This window comes from Saccostrea echinata, unplaced genomic scaffold (assembly GCF_033153115.1).
Source record: "Saccostrea echinata isolate AGI-Se365-2 ecotype Australia unplaced genomic scaffold, CSIRO_AGI_Sech_v1 ptg000049l, whole genome shotgun sequence".
NCBI lineage: Eukaryota > Metazoa > Mollusca > Bivalvia > Ostreida > Ostreidae > Saccostrea > Saccostrea echinata.
Genome location: NW_026889798.1, coordinates 830267 through 847830, shown reverse-complemented (window position 1 = coordinate 847830; position 17564 = coordinate 830267). Strand labels below are relative to the sequence as shown.

At 33.4% G+C, this 17564-nt stretch overlaps 1 protein-coding gene and 2 long non-coding RNA genes across 3 annotated transcripts; 1 reads left to right on the top strand and 2 right to left on the bottom strand.

The window, feature by feature from the left end:
• Positions 1-332: 332 nt before the first annotated feature.
• LOC133203289 (uncharacterized) lies at positions 333-5478 on the bottom strand. Its single transcript, XR_009723376.1, has 4 exons — positions 5456-5478; positions 5148-5225; positions 4595-4636; positions 333-347 (listed from the first exon to the last, which is right to left on the bottom strand). It is a non-coding gene; the product is annotated as an uncharacterized LOC133203289 (long non-coding RNA).
• A 1668-nt stretch (positions 5479-7146) lies between these two features.
• LOC133203243 (uncharacterized) lies at positions 7147-7812 on the top strand. Its single transcript, XM_061339063.1, has one exon. The coding sequence runs from the start codon at positions 7147-7149 to the stop codon at positions 7810-7812; it is 666 nt and encodes a 221-aa protein (XP_061195047.1).
• A 7964-nt stretch (positions 7813-15776) lies between these two features.
• On the bottom strand, positions 15777-16831 carry LOC133203227 (uncharacterized). The gene is made up of 3 exons (XR_009723363.1): positions 16748-16831; positions 16044-16140; positions 15777-15807 (listed from the first exon to the last, which is right to left on the bottom strand). It is a non-coding gene; the product is annotated as an uncharacterized LOC133203227 (long non-coding RNA).
• Between the last annotated feature and the right edge of the window lie 733 nt (positions 16832-17564).

Below are 17564 nucleotides of genomic sequence, written 5' to 3'. Positions count from 1 at the left end.
CATTAATCAGATTCTAAGTCTCCTACCAAATCTGGAAGCACTTTGCTTCATTTTCACACAACATGTCATATAAAGAGAAGCACATAAAAAATAAATTTCATAATGACTATTGTAAGTAAGTAAGTAAATCATTTATTATAATGACATGCGTGTGTACATATGATAGGTATATATATTTTGAGGTCTGCCTTGGAAAATTTGTTACTGTATTAAGGTGTTTCCTACAGGAAATCATCAATGCTTTTTATAAGTTGTAGAATATACTATACAATCATTAGTAAATTTACCTTTGGATAACTTTTGTTCAACACCTTTTATGTCTGCCATGTCTGGGAGCACCTCACAACCTGAAAATTTAGAGAAATACATTATTCTATTGTATTTTCATGCCAAATGAATGTAGTATACATGTAATTATAGCAAAATTTCCATGTCATCAGTGTCAGAAAGCACCTCACTGTGACTACCTGTGAAGTTTCATAAATACAGTTAAACCTTGTTATCTTGAACTTGACGGACTGAACTTTGAGATATCCAAGGATTTGAGATATCAGGGATAACATACTTAAAGAATAAGTGGTTGCAACTTCCAAATCACTTTGATATATACATGGCATCTGAGATATCACCACATGATCAGTGTTCAAGATATCAAAGTTCAACTGAATATTCATTAAATACAGGTAAACTTCCGTATCTCGACATCGGATACATCGACAACCTGGGATATGTTGACATCCGTTGGTGCTCCCGGCAGTATTTACTATATACTTCATTTGCAAACACTCTGATATGTCTACCTCGGTAATGTCCACAACCCGGTTTATCTCGACGTATATTCACAGTCCCAAGAGCAACATTTACCTGGTATATGTCGACATCGGCAATTTTCTGCTCTATTAAACCTAACTGTTTGTCAAATGGTCACTCGTCAGGCACGGATGACTGTGTGTATCTCGACATCATAAGAAATTCAGACCTTTCACACCCATGTTTTGACTACACACTGCTGAATTCATTCTATAGTCAGACTGTGTTTGTAGAAGAATCCCAAGCCCTTCGGTCTTCTTCGAGACTTTAATTGCTCAATTAAATGTTAAGCTTGGGCAATATCATCGATAAATCTATACGATTTTCGTTAAATGTACCGACGTTTATTAATATCAACATAAAGCACAACTTTTATAATTTGAAAAAGCTTACTGCATTACAATGAATAATAAACGCATTAAATTTAATTCCAACTAAGGAATAAAATGATGTTTTAAAAGATATTTTGTTTTAAAAATTCATTCAACAGGAACTTGAATAATCAAATTATAATGACATGATTAACTGAATCAGCCTTAATTCATGCACAAGTAACATCACATTTTGTTTTTATGAGCTTTCTTTTTGAAATGAGAAAAAAAAAATAATGCATCTATTTTTTTTTTCTGTTTCTCGGATGTCGACTTTATACGGTTCGAAGTTTATAGAGCACATTTCATATCCTGTTCTGACAAAAAAAAAAAAAAAACAAGTTACACGTACACGGAATGATGGAATTTTGGAAAACTTTGTAAATTTAGAAAGATTTCGATATAGAGAAAGAACTTATTTTATAAACATTATTTTTATTATAATTCCTTAGATTTGGTAATAAAAATAGAGGGATTCCTGAAATAAGATGAACTATCGTATATTGAAGTCATGTACGTAATACATGTAAACCTGTCTGTTTTGCTACGCAGTGAAATCTTGGGCGTCTTCATGGGCGGATACAGGATTTGTGATTGGGGGGGGGGGGGGGTGGCGTGGATAACTTTGTTCAGGCAGGGGGTCTGGGGGCCGCTCTAATTATAAGGCCCCCAGTGGGTCCAGGGCGAAGCCCTGGTGGGGGCCCAGGGGTCGAAGCCCCCGGAAGCTCCTGGGTTTTCGTGTATTTTAAGAGTAAAACCAGGCACAATAATAGGGGTATTGGTTAGTTTATATGTACCAAAGTTTGGCATTATTAATACTAGTCATATCATACTTTGAATAGAGAGGGCCCAGGGGGCGAAGCCCCCGGAAGCTCCTGGGTTTTCGTGTATTTTAAGAGTAAAACCAGGCACCAAAATAGCGGTATTGGTTTGTTATATACCAAAGTATGGCATTATTGATATTAGTCATATCATACTTTGAAAATTTTAGGGGGGGGGGGTGCGCCCCCCCCCCTTAAATCCGCCAGTGGTCTTGGACATGAAGTCTCAACTCTGATACCTCAACATTTTCCGATAGTTCTGCTGATGTCGAGATAGCAAAGTTTACGTGTAATTGATTAATTATAATTTAAGGCAAAAGGAATTTGCTTCAAATCTAGAACTTCCGCAATCAATAAAGAATGAACCCTCATAACACTGCTTTCTCGCCCCTTTTTAAATGCAGAATTTTACCTTTTCAAATCAGAAAATTGTTATATTATAGCTAAAGTCTTCAAGCATAGTCTGTATAGTTACTCATAAAAGATTTTTTTGGGGAAAGAGACTTTCAATTTATACATTATATCGATTAAATAAAATCGTATACTTCACTGTAAAATCCCGGTTTCGCCATTACAGCTATGCAGGTCATTGTATTATTTGAATGAGAAGGCGGAGCGTCAATCAAGCGTGCGATTAGTATGAATACATTAGCGTGTGTTCGAGGTGTACTAAGTTTTATGATTAACTGACACCTAAAAAGCCTTTTTTCATGCTAGAGACCGACAAAATATAAGCATACATTTTTAATTTGTCTGGCTTAATTTTGATTTCTTACAAGTCGTTTTTGAAATGATTTACTAGAAATTCATTAAATTATTTATACATTAAATACACAATGGAATTTGGAAACGGAACGTATAACGAGGGATACACTATTTTTCATACTTTAAAGAAACCTTTTTTTTTTGAAAAAGAGATAATCAATCCATTTAAGGCTATTACATAATAATTTTTTTTTTCATACATATATATAATTTTTGCAAAATCCGAGTGCTACAACAAATACACGTAGGCGGTTGAATTATGATATAAAACTACACTCGGTGTATAAAAAATAGATAGTTAAGAAAGTGAGAATTTAAACGTCAATTTAACGTCAGTATCATTGCTCGTGGATAAAGAAACAGTTCAAATTGCTATGTTTCAAAAAATCCTGTTTATTCATGCCAGACAAGTTAATATGATCTTCCTCATTTAGGAATTCATTAACTGTCGAAATCCACTCCCGTACTCTTTGATTTTAACAAACTCTCTCCCTGTAGTAAGATATATAATAAATCACTCCGAGGTATTTTTAACGCTCTTTTTCATTCGACTGATTTTTTTTTTACTAATATCTACGTTGATCGGACATGTGAAAGGGTCATACAAATGCATATTCTTACTTTTAAACATTATGCTTTAAAAATACTTGCGAACATGGATTTTTTTTTTAAAAAAAAGAGAAAAAAAATTGTGAAATTTTGTGCCGATGTAAAAAGTTTTAGCATTTGCTTCAAAAGAAACATGAAGCTTCCTTCTATTCAAATAAGGGGTGCTTTTTGTGCAAATGTATTCACCCAGTGACTTTTCATCCGATACAAAGGTTTTTTGAGCGCTCCGTACTTCAATTTCTTTTCATGAAGGTTTCTTCTATTGAAAGTATGCATTTGTGCACTTGTAACAAACAATTTATTTTTCTAAAGATATGATGAATTGGTGTTTTTCAAATAACGGACTATAAAATTAATGACAGTTTTAACTGAAAATAAATCTTTCATATCTTCCAAGTCAATGAACGGAGCACTGATGTATATTTAGGAACAAGGGCAAATGTATAATATATACCCACAGTAAATTAAATTTTAGAATTCTGTATTTATGAGACACAAGCAGTAAGTGCAAGCTATATGCTACAGGCCTTCAATATAGATTGATAGATACCAAAAAAAAAAAAAATAATAATAAATCAAACAAAATCGACTGAAAATCTTAACACATCTTAATCATAAAAAAAAATTTCTCCCAGAATTTTAATTACCCATTTGAAAAATGATTTGACCATCGACGGCTCGCAGACACTATACATGTACACAATGTCGCATAGGTGTGTTCAAAGCGTGGAAGTGAATAGATTTGAGTCACGTGTTCAGTGCTTTGTTATTCATGAGGTCAAAGATGGGTTGAAATTTGTAAACAAGGTGCCTTTACTATGGAGACAAGCACCCGTGATTTTGCACCTTTTTTGAAAATAAAAAATGAGCGCAAGACTGTTTCAATTTTTTTCATGAATGTAAATGACTAGTATAACTCTTTACATTGACCGTATTTACGACAACTTGAAACATCCATGCGCTCATATAAAAAATGGGCTTGCAAAATGGGGGTGTGGCCTAAAGTCTATGAGAAATCGATGTAAATAACATACCCCTGCTATATTAATCACATAAATACCTAATTACAGCGCAAGGAAGTAAAAATTGAAATTGAAATTAATAAACTACAATGTTTGATGGAAAGATTGAGGCAAAAATATATAGAAAATCTTTAATTTAATTTTTTGTAAATTATCGGGGGGCCAGATTTAGACGTTTAAACGATTCATCCTTTACCAATGGATGGTTCTTTTTCAACATCTCCAGTGTCCTTGCTACCTATAAAATAGATAAATGCATAAATAACTAGTAATATTCTAATAGTAATGAAAATGGTTACAAATGTTCCTAAAAACAGATACATGTACGTAGTAATGGGGGGAGGGGGGAGTGTTGCCAACTCCCCCAATTCTGTTGTGTTAAACCAGACTTTTTTTACCCATAACCCAATTATTTTTTATGGCATGGCGAGTCATGCTTTTCACCTGATTTTTGCTGAAGAACCCTAAATTGCCAGATCTGGTTTGTGAAATAGTTCACACATTCTAGTTTAATTTCAGCAACAATTCACTGCAGATTCAGGACTGCATGTCTTCATTTTCGGTTCTTATTTAGTATTTACCATGTTTACCGATAAAAAAATCCGAAACTATAATACATCAGAATGTTAAACTTCTTTTGAACATATTTCTGTTCTTCTCTGCTTCAACTTTTTGTTTTATATTCAGTTCATGACATCTCTCTCTCTCTCTATATATATATATTACAATGTAATTATAACTTCACATACCTATTCTTATCCCACAATTCCCACAAAATTTGGGATTGTTGTGGTCAAACTTGTGACCACACTCTACACAAAACATATCTGTAAAAAAAAATACATATTTTATGATGCGATTTCTAATACTCCTTGCGTGTGCATGTATATAGAAGACAATTTATGTTTTATTCTAGACTCAATCCCTGACGAGAAAATTCGAAAGTTAGGTTTGAAAGTTCTATATCTTAACATTAAGGTTTGAAAGTTCTGTACTTTAACATTTAAGCTTAAAACATTACTGGCGTGGTGTTTACTTCTTACCGTGTTTGTCCTACCTTGTAACTTTTGTTGTCGAAGACGTCTTCAGACTGTCACTTCGACTGAACGGTGAAGGCGCTTTGTATCCGTCACGCTAGAAATAATATTTCTCCACGCTCAAGATAATATTTCCTTCACGCTTCAAATAATGTGTGCAAATCTCTCTCACATTAACGCTTGTATCCGTCACGCTAGAAATAATATTTCTCCACGCTCAAGATAATATAAATATTTCCTTCACGCTTCAAATAATGTGTACAGTCTGTCACAATAATAATGTTTCAACAAGATACAGAGTTTTCGTTCCTGTCACTAGAAAAGAAGTTATCTTTCCCGATGAAAAATAAAGTTGTTTTCTACGAACAAGGCGCACATTATTATTGTTGCAAAATTAATGTGGTGTTTTTTTTTTGTCTTTTGTTTTTGTTTTGTTTTGTTTGTTTTTTTTTTTTTGTTTTTTTTTGCATACATATTTATTTCTATGAAAGTGGCTTCTTCTTTTTTTTTTTTTATTTTCAATCAGTAGTTGTTACAAGTATCCATACTTATAAATCGTTGAAGTAAACGTAATATGATATAATCTTGGTGTAAATAAAAACAATGTACACACATCGACCGACAAGATTATAATTATTGCTGTTGGCAAGATTATAGTTGTTAAACATCAGAGGATGGATTCAAAAGCACAGATACACCAGTGCGAAAACAAGATGGAGAATTGGCCTCCAGTATAGGAGAAGAGCTTACCTGTTGGAAAGATCATTTTGAAAGAGTATTAAACCAGGAATGTCCATCAACAGAACAAGCTGAAATAAGTGAAGGTTTAGACACTTTGGACATCGATACCAACGTACCAACAATAGAGGAAGTAAAACAGGCCATCAAACTTCTTAAGAATGGGAAAGCCCCAGGCATCGATCAGGTACATGTAGAAATGTTAAAAGCCGAGGAAGTATTAACACCCAGACTTCTCACAGATATCCTGCAAACTATTTGGCAGACAGAAACAGCACCAGATGATTGGAAGGTTGGTCTCATAGTGAAGCTGCCCAAGAAAGGTGACTTAGCAGACACAAATAATTGGAGAGGAATTATGTTGCTGTCAGTTACCAGCAAAGTCTTAAGCAGAGTCATCTTAAACAGAATGGCCTCAGTTGTAGACCCATACCTTCGTAAAGAACAAGCTGGATTCAGAAAAGGAAAATCATACACAGACCAGATATTTTCCTTGAGGCAAATTTTAGAACAGAGCAATGAATGGAACGCAACGCTGTATGCCAATTTCATCGACTTTGCCAAAGCATTTGACAGTATACATCGTCCTGCTTTATGGAAGATCCTTAGACATTATGGCATCCCTAACAAGATCATCTCCATCATTCAGATGCTATACAAGGACTTCCAGGCAAAGGTGATCTGCGGCACAGAACTAACAAACAGCTTCCCAATCCAAACGGGGGTACGACAGGGATGTCTGCTTTCACCATTGCTCTTTACTTTCTGCATAGACTGGCTTATGAAAATCACTACCAGTCAGGCCAATAGAGGAATATCCTGGACATTTCAACAGTCACTAGAAGATCTTGACTTTGCAGATGATATCGCTTTACTAGCACAACGATATTAGGATATCCAACGCAAAACTGATGACCTGGTCAAGTATAGCGGACAAATCGGACTTAATATAAATGTAAACAAAACAAAGCTAATGAAGATAAATACAAAGGTAGAAAGGGAAGTTACAGCAAACAACAACAGAATAGAAGAAGTAGACAATTTTATATACCTTGGCAGCAAGATCACAGCCAATGGAGATTCCACCTTGGATGTTGAAAATAGAATTGCAAAAGCCCGTACCACCTTTGCCAACTTGCGGAACATCTGGAAATCTTCAACTATCAGATCCAAAACAAAAATAAAGTTATTTAAAACAAATGTCATTGGAGTCCTCCTATATGGATCTGAGTCCTGGAAGGTGACAAACAACATCACTCAAAAACTAGACACCTTCCAAACAAGATGTCTCCGTAGAATACTAAAGATATTCTGGCCAAACAAGATCAGTAATGAGGAGCTGTATGAAAGAACACAAACAGCTGCCATATCTGACCAGATCAAAGAGAAACGATGGAAATGGATTGGCCATGTCTTGAGAATGGAAACATCAGATATACCGAGGGTAGCCTTAAGATGGACTCCACCAGGGAAACGAAACAGAGGGCGACCAAGGGAGACATGGCGGCGGTCAGTAGAAAAAGAAATGAAAGAACAGGGATGGACTTGGGGCAAGGTACAGCAGATGTCAGCGGACAGACAGAGATGGAGGTCCTCGGTGCAGGCCTTATATGCTCAAAGCACGAAGAGGACTAAGTAAGTAAGTAAGTAAACATCAGAGGATAAAATTATTATTTATTGTTGGGCTAAATAAAGATAATTTGTACACACATTATGGTAGTATAGTATGGAAACGTGATAATTGTAATATTTGCGGGGAAATATAATAATGTTGTAAAAAAAAACAACAACAAAAAAAAAAAAACAAAAAAAAAAAAAAAACACAAAAAAAAAAACAAAAAACAAAAAACAAAACAAAACAAAAAAAAAACACAAAAAAACAAACAAACAAACAAACAAACAAAGATTTTTTTTATCATTATTATTTTTTTTTTTTCATTTTTATTATTTTTTTTTTTAAATTAATTTGTGGTACAATTATAAAAATATAGGAATAATAATAATGTGGAGGTACCCAGATTATTATTGTTGCAGAAAAATAATAATGTTGTAAAAAAGCAAGATTTTTATTTTTGTATGAGATAATTATCTTTGGTATAGTTATATAGGAAAAAATAATAATAATGTGGGGGTACCCTACGGCTTTCCATAGGGGTACCCTACGGCTTTCCATAAGATGCATTACAATTTTTATGAAATCTATTTAAAATTGAAACCGAATATCATGCGAGACTTAACAGGTCCGTAGAACGCAGGGGGGGGGGGGGCAATTTTTCCTCTTATACGTGCTGCCCCCCCCCCCCCCCCCATTTTTTATTGTAAGGTGGAGCACTGGTAAATTACAGGATTTGTAAAGGTAAGTTTCTCCCTTTTTTCTGCTTGTCAGATTTTTTTTGGAAGTTGCCCCCCCCCCCCAACTCTTTAGTCAGTATAGGTTTGTTTGTTTGTTTTTTTGTTTGTTTTTTTTTTTTTTTTGTTTTTTTTTTGTTTGTTTGTTTGTTTGTTTTTTGTTTTTTGTTTTTTTTTTGCTTTTCAGATATTCGGAGGAAGTTGCCCTCCCCCGACCCCCCCCCCCCAACTTTAAAACTAACTACTGACCTGCTTGAATATATGTATTTGAACATAATTAAGATCCTTTATTCATCTTCCTCTATGACATCAGCTAACCTGACACCTAATCTTTTCATTTTTCGATGCGATGAAATGTACATAAAATTATATTCTTAAACAATACTTAAATATTAGGTTCAACACACATGTTTATACTTTTTTTGTATATGAGGCTATTCGGTTAGGCAATATCCCATTGAATGTTTGTAACTCTACCACACTAACATGAACTTCATGGGCGATCGACTTAGTATCTGCTTTTGTCTTGAAAGCTCAAGATAAAATAAACAAACCATTTTTCCCAGTTATTGTTTTAAAAAATAACAATTTGTCAGAATCTCGAAATTAAAGAGCATGACTAATTTTTGCCTGTGACCACACGACTGAAATAGAAACATTTTTTTTTCTTTAAAATCAGAAAGATGTGTGTGCTTGTTTAATATTTTTTCCTTCAGTATCCCTACATCAACGGAACTTTAAAAAAAAATGTCGAGATATCCGGGGTATCGACATATCAGAGCTGAGACTCGACATTCAAGATTTCAACACGAAACGTGACTAATTTATTACATACAGATGTACATGAATACAACAGTCCACAGGCACTTGACATTTTTAATCTTTCTTTTCATATATAAAAATTCTCCATACTATTATAGTATGGAGAATTTTTTACTTATGAAAAGAAAGGCTAAAAACGTCAAGTGCCTGTGCAACAGTCAGCCAAAAAAAAAAAAGAAGCCTTTTTAACATATTTTATGCTTGTCAGAGTTTTGCCTGAACCTCCGTTTTTTCGGTCGAAACATCAGCAGTGTTAATTTTTTTTCATCTTTATCAAAATATAGGTTTCTTCACTGTCATTATTGTCTTAACTGGCGTGGTTGATTTTCTTAACATTTGAATTTGACACCCATAGCCACTTGTTGCTAGTTCTTATTCCTCTATCAGTGATTTATTCTCAAAAGAAGTCGCCATATCAAAATTTACCAGAAGTTAATTTCTTAACAACCTAATCTATTGTTTAATCTGTTGTTTCTTCTGTTTCGTAAATATTTTTAATCCTAATATCATCGTCGATGTAACTGTTATTTTCTTCAACATTGATCATAATGCTTTTGGAAAAAGTCCACATTAGTTGTATATATATCCTAAATGTATTGCAATTCAATTTCAACTCAGCTTTTATCGGAACAATCTATGAAAATTGATACAATAGTCATTTTTATCAGAAACTACTTTTTTATGTATTTATTTGATCATTTCAAAATGTTTTCTTAATCATAATTTATTTTTTGCAAAATTTCTGTGGCATCCCCCTCTTCCGTTTTCCCCTTAGCATATTCTCTTGCTGTTAACTTAGCAAAGAAATATCTATATCGGGGCCGTTTGCCCCCCTCCCATTCTCTCTCATTCGTTGCATTATTAGGAGGTTCGAATCTCCCATGATTCCAGATACCAGTACTATATCCCCCTCCCCCCAAAAAGATAGGTTCTCTTTTTTAGATTGAACTTTTACCGCTTGCTGTTTTATTAGGAGATTTTTTTTTTTTTGCTTTTCAATGATCTGCGCCCCACCCCCTCCCCTCCCCCTCAAACACATTTGGATATCGACGCTTCACCCTGAGCTGGTGAGCTGGTCTAACTGCGCATATCGATATTATTAACTATGGATCAATTAAAATGGCTAAGTACATTTTACATTAGGTGTTTTTTTTTTAGAATTAAGAAGTGTATACATGTACGTGCATTGCTCTCCCTCTCTCTCTTTGAAAAAAAATATACGTGTATGCAGAACCTTTTAATATTAAGACTTAGTCTACTTAATATGAGCCAAATTTAAAGATTTGCAAATTGCTCAGAAAACTTAACCATGCATCATATATACACATCGCTATAAATCGTCGTAATTAACAATGAGTTCAATGCCACACTTAGCGTAATTATGTGATATCAATTAAATACCTGAACAGAATAATTAATAAATGCATGTACTAGTGTGTAATTATACTATTTATGAAAAATGTCCGCATCAAATTTCATATGATTTAATGTTTTTCTTTTAACACCTGGAAATCCAATTTTATTTTTTGTTCCCAAAACGCAGTTGTTGCATGCGTGGCGCAGTGGTTAGAGCGTCTGCTCTAGAGTCGCGAGTAAGGAGTTGATCCATAGGTCGCGGGTTCGAATCCCACGTGGAGACCGGTCCTTCGGATGAGACCGTATAAGCCGAGGTTCCGTGTCGCAGTAGGTGCTGGCACGAAAAAGATCCCTTACTATGGCACGCCGATTGCTTCAAAATTATTTTCTGCACAACGATCAAATTTTATACACGAGCTTGATGAAAAATATACACGAGTAAAATAAAAATGCACGTATCGGTAAAAATTGCACATAGTTTGAAAGATTTTAACACAAACATAGCGAAAAATACACGAATCCGAAATTTTTTACACGATTAAGGGGTATAAAATGCACAAACGTAAAATCAAAAAATGCACGAGCAGTAGAAACTAAAAACTACACAAACAATTTTACTGCGCATACAGCTGCGCATATCATTAATATGCACATAGGATATTCATTGTGTTCTTGGTTTTCTGCACTCTTTATCTCTTCATGAATGCTGGATGTAATCGAGAGAAAATGGCGTTGACGATGATATGCATGTTTGTTTGCTTCTTTATTTCTTTGCTAAAACTCGATCCGATTTCTAGCTAATGCCAATCGAAAGAATGAAATGTTTTCTTGTGAACTGTGCGAAAAAATTTAAAAGTTGTTCGGAGATATTATATTTTTCTTATAATGACCGAGATCCTAGCCAAAATATGGAGATATTATATGATGCCGGACATAAATTGTGACAAGAAAGGAATCGCATGTTTGTGTTATAATGCGGGGGATAAAAGTACCATTGCATATGATACACTCGACTCTGAACTAAAAGTAATACGCTCTATGGCCTTTTAAAATTCTCTAACTTATAGATACAACTTTAACGGAAAGTACTTGTATAAAATAAAATTAACACATGCGTAATAAAACGATTAATAAAGTGGATGGATTCTTCATGAAAATGATGACAGAATTATTGCTGATTATAATCATTAAATTGTAGAATTAATTTTGGTACTTCTCATTTGTACTAATTATGAATTCATGAGGGCATTTTTTTTTTTCATTTAGGAATAAGAAATTATTCAGTTGGCTGGATATATTTTTTATTTTCAAAAAGATAAAAAAGTGGGGATTACCTGACCTTAGATATACACAGTATGTTTTTAAAGTCAAACATAAAAAAATATTTTATTTCTAATTATACATATATCTTTACTTATAAAATGTGAGGATATCAGTTTTGGTTGGATATCTGTAGCCTACACTGTTATGAATTCCTTCCATGATATCGCATATTTTCAGTCATAAACTACTCAATAAAAAACAAGACATTAATTCCTAATTAAGGGTAAGCGTTAACCTCATTCGTAATGGCGATTACTTGATAAATGTTTTCACTTTTAATAAAAAAAGACCAGATAAAGGGAATATATATATATATATATATATATATATATATATACTCTATGTGCTTTATGTACAAGCGGTTTTGTGTTTTGTTACTTAAAATTTGTCCAAATGAAATAACAAAACTCTACTCAAATAATCCTGGCACCGGTAAATCATATTTGTGGCGGATGATCTGGTTCGTGGATTGATTGAGTCGCAACACCTGAATCTATGTATTTATTAAAGTTTCAACTCGTTGGGCCATAATGACACATCAGAAATTTTAAAACATAGTGAATTATTAAATACATCTACGTACAATGTTACAAATGAGAAAATGGGAATGGATAGTATAATAAATAGAAAGAAGATAGCACGTGTTTTACCACTCTTGAAAAATGCAAATAAATCATGTTCTTTATGGATCTCGAGGTTTGACAAATATTTTCCAAGATAACAAATTCTCTTTACATTTCGAATTCATATGCATAAAATTTTAATTATTTTCCGAACACTAAGTTTTTGTAATAACACTTTTTTACCCAAATCTATAGTCATTATAAAAAGAACATGACTGTATAATTATAAAATGAAAATAATCTTCAATAACATTCAAGGAACATTTTTGATACAAGATCCACTTTTTAAAAGACTATTCACTGCTTGAAAAAACACCTTTACAAAACTTTACTTGCAAAGTAAATCTCATTAAAGGTGCTCCAAAAAGCAAGGTCATCTTTGTATTAACTTTACAAAAAGTAAAGGTGAAAAGGTAACCTTTACTTAAAAGAAAAGGTAATTAAATTTAACCTTTCACCTTTAATGCTACATTAAAGTTGATATATATATATATATATATATATATATATATATATATATATATATATATATATATATATATATATATATATATATATATATATGTATGTATATGAAACTTTTTTAAATCCTTATTTAAATACTGGCTTTTTTGTTTAATACACTCGTACTTAAGATTTCAACAAATGGTTTTTGACTTTATATAAATAGGTATCTGATGTGTCTTTTGTGTTACCCCCACCCCATTTTTGTTAAACTCAATCTTACTAAAAATACACAAATTTTCAAGCGTTATATCAATTTCCAGTTGTATTTAGTATTATACATTTATTGACTGGGTTCGAGGGCAACATGCGTTTTGTCGGACCCAAGAACCAAACTGTTTGCCTGAGGCCGTTAGGCCGAAGGCAAACAGTTTGGTTCGAGGGGTCGACAAAACGCATTTTGCCCGAGAACACAGTCAATAAATGTTTTGTTATACCTTTTAATTATTTTTTTTGACATACATGTATGTTGAACACCAACGAATGCAAATGAGATTTAGCTAACCCACTATGTGACGTGAGCGGTTGAACATCTCATCGACAGGTCCAATATCTCACTCAGCGGTCAAACATCGATTTTTTTATGCCCGCTCAGTAAAACATTAGAAATGTTAGACTTTTATTAGTATTGATTTATATAGGAACAAATTTTTAAAGGTATAACACTAGAGATTGTCATCTACAAAATATAAAAATTTATACTATTTTTGTATATTGTAGACGGACAATCAAAAATGGTATCAGATATCAGAATACAGATATAATAAACTTTCAAATTTCCCATGACTTAACCTTTAACTTATCTGATTTGCTGATATCTGATAGATGGAGAGCTCTTTTTTATTTGCTTTTAGTGTAGATATATTGAAACCTTTTCTGTTGTAATTTCTGCTTCATAAATATCTATCAAAAAATGTTACAAACATTACAAGATTACATCTTTTACTAGAATAGGCAATAAAATGACAAAGAATAAAATTAAAAAGGTTAAAATACAATGCATTATTTATACTTTATGGTGCATGTACATGTGTTAAAACTTTGCAGTTTAAATGGAACTAAAAATGTCATACTCAGTTATTACTTAAGACCACTGATGAGAAACTACACAGCATAAATCAGGCGAAGTACTAGTATTTCCAATTCAAACTATTAAAGGCTATCTAATGAGTATTTATGTACAAGTTAATAATGTTGACATCTTGTAAGCATAATGGTGCAATTTACATATTCACAAAATTAAGGAAAAAAAATTGCTGAAACACCTATTAGAATATAGGTTCAGATGTAGTTTTGTAAGATGCATAAGTAAATGCATGTGTCCAGCTTCACGAAGTGAGCCTGTTTGTGCTTGACTTTATACTTTGGATTAAATGTTACATGTGTATTGAGTCTGTGGTAGGAGATTATGTTTGCATTGTGTCCATCATCACACACCTTGGAAAATATGTAACTGGTTGTGGTAGATGCTTGAGTGTTTGCATATGTGTCCAGCTTCACACATTTTCATGTATGTGCTCGACTTCACACGCCTTGGAAAATATGTAATTGGTTGTGGTAGATGCTTGTGTGTTTGCGTATGTGTCCAGCTTCACACATTTTCATGTATGTGCTCGACTTCACACACCTTGGAAAATATGTAATTGGTTGTGGTAGATGCTTGTGTGTTTGCGTATGTGTCCAGCTTCACACATTTTCATGTATGTGCTTGACTTCACACGCCTTGGAAAATATGTAATTGGTTGTGGTAGATGCTTGTGTGTTTGCATATGTGTCCAGCTTCACACATTTTCATGTGTGTGCTCGACTTCACACGCCCTGGAAAATATGTAACTGTGGTTGTGGTAAATGCTCGAGTGTATGCACATGTGTCATGCTTCAGAGAGAGGTTTTGTGTGCTCTTTTCTACAAGATAATGATTATTTAAATATACTCCAAATACATCCTCTAAAGAAATGGATAATCATAATGAGTTACATACTAAGTTCCTCAGTGCATAATATACACAATTTTACTGAAATTAAACTTGTGCAAAAACTCTCTTGCTGAATAACTTTCATTATTATAAATGCTTGAATGTTCATCTATAAATTTTCAGATATTTTCTAGTCAGTGTATATATTCTTGATCACGATGGCATCCATATTTGATTCCCCATCTCTGTCATCTTTTCTTGGTCACCAATTAATTCAACAGTAGGATAGGTACTCAGATCTCTCTGGTGTTGGACAAAAGGAGGTGCTAATAATAAACATAATCTTCGAAATTATAGATAATAACATCCATTTCTTTTCCAGGTTTGCATTAATTAGTTATCTTTTGAAATTAAAGCACATCTGCAATATCCTTGAAAGCTTGCCAAGATACATAAAATGTTTGTAGCATGCTTTAACTACTTTATTTTTGGAAGTTTAGAATATTAGAAAAGCGAGTTCAAATATAAAAATAAGATGTAAAAGATCTTAATAATGAAGATTCATTTACACAATGTGATAAACATTGAAGTAAATTCCTCACCTGGCTTGCTCGTAATTTATCTTCATAATGGAGTTGATTCTGTGTTGATCACTTTCAATCAATTAAAATAACTTCTTCATCTCAAACTATCTGAAGGTCATCCATCTTCCCAACTGCCACTCACCCAAAGTGTACTGAGACTTCTGAACTGTATAATAACCAAATTCAAGATTAAAATAAAAAAAAAAAATCCCTTCACCATATTGGTCTCTTTAAAAAATGTGAGAAAATAATTTTAAATACTTTTCTAAACATGGAATAAAGTAGTGAGTATCTAACAATGTTTTAAAATATTTTGATCTCTGTACAGTGATAACATGAAAAAGTCATGTCCCTTATATCTGAGAAAAAAAACTTCCATTCTTAAGGACATTACCCAACATGGAAATAATGTACATTTGTCTCTGGCACAACCAATCCACAAGAGACCTTTCCATACTTAGCACCATGCATTAGCTCTCCACTCTTTGTTTCTACAAAAGATAAATTATGAAAAGGTAATTTTTCGACAGCTAAGTCAGATTAATTATTTTCCAGCCCGTGATGAACAGAATATTTGATTTCTTTAATAATCAGGGACAGATTATTCATGTTTATCCATAATGAACAAAGTTTGACCCCCCCCCCTTATTGCCACTACAAAAGGAAAAAAATAAACTGACTCAGAAACTCTTATTTCAGTGAGGAAAAGGCAATAATGGCATCAGACAAGAAAAGATTATTATTCCTTTTTTCAGTTGAGGTGAGATTATATCTCTTTACATTTTGGAGGTTAATATCTTTTAACCCCCCTCCCCCCCCCCCCCCCCCCCCCCCCCCCGCATCAGACCAAAAATAGTCGCCTCTTTATTTAGCTGTCCTAAATCTACAACAAAATTTTTATTATGATGATATTTTTTTTCATTTTAATTTATTATATCCTGACACTGATACACAGTGGTGGTAGATGCAACAAATTAAGAGGAGACCCCTCTTCCATCCCTCCCCTAGATGTTTCCTCTGAAATGTTAAACGACTGTTGTTCAATATCTTGAAAGACAGAAAACAGTTATACACAACAAATAAGCACATTTTCATTACCTTGCAGTCAGTGTGGAGTGACACACGTAAACAACATCCCGCAATCTCTTTCAGTCTTTGTTTATTCTTGGCGGAATTTTGCGGCCTTGTAGACTGGTTCCCATACATTGCAAGTGCCCTGAATAAGTCATACGCTTATTAGTTCTGTTTATAAGAGGTAATATCAGTAAAATGTTCCGTTCATTTGACAACCTTTACTTTAAAATACTGAAATATATATTATCATATTATACAGATATTATACAGATGTTTTTCACCTCAGTATTGTGTAATCCTCTTCATCCAAGTCTTCTCGAATACAAACCGAACGATCGACTTTTAATAGTAACCCAAATATGGCACTGTGTATTCGGTTGAATAGCCAATCATTTCAAATCAAGTTGAGCGGGTCTCATCGGATTTTCTGGTATTTTTGACGAAAATATGCAACCAGTGATCAGTTGATTTGATACCTTTTCATCTACCGGTAGATTTAAGGAGGATATTGCTTGGAAAACTGCTCGAGCTCCCGGGCTGGCATGCACTGCAGGTTTGTTTACGTTTTCCATCTGTTTTCAGCATACATTGTGGAACATTGAAACTGATGAAAGTCAGGAAAAACTACGCTAAATATGTATTTTAGATAAGTTACTTGATAAATTGGGAATAATGTTCCATTTTTTTCTGTAAAGGATCATGGATTAAACAAGACCAAGAAAAACAATTCTAGCAGCTGTCTAGGTCACAGTTTTAGAATGTTTAGCAGTTTACATTAGTGCTAGAAAAAAAAAAACAGAAGCCAGGGTAGGGGAAATGTTCTTAATAGAGGGCAAGTTAG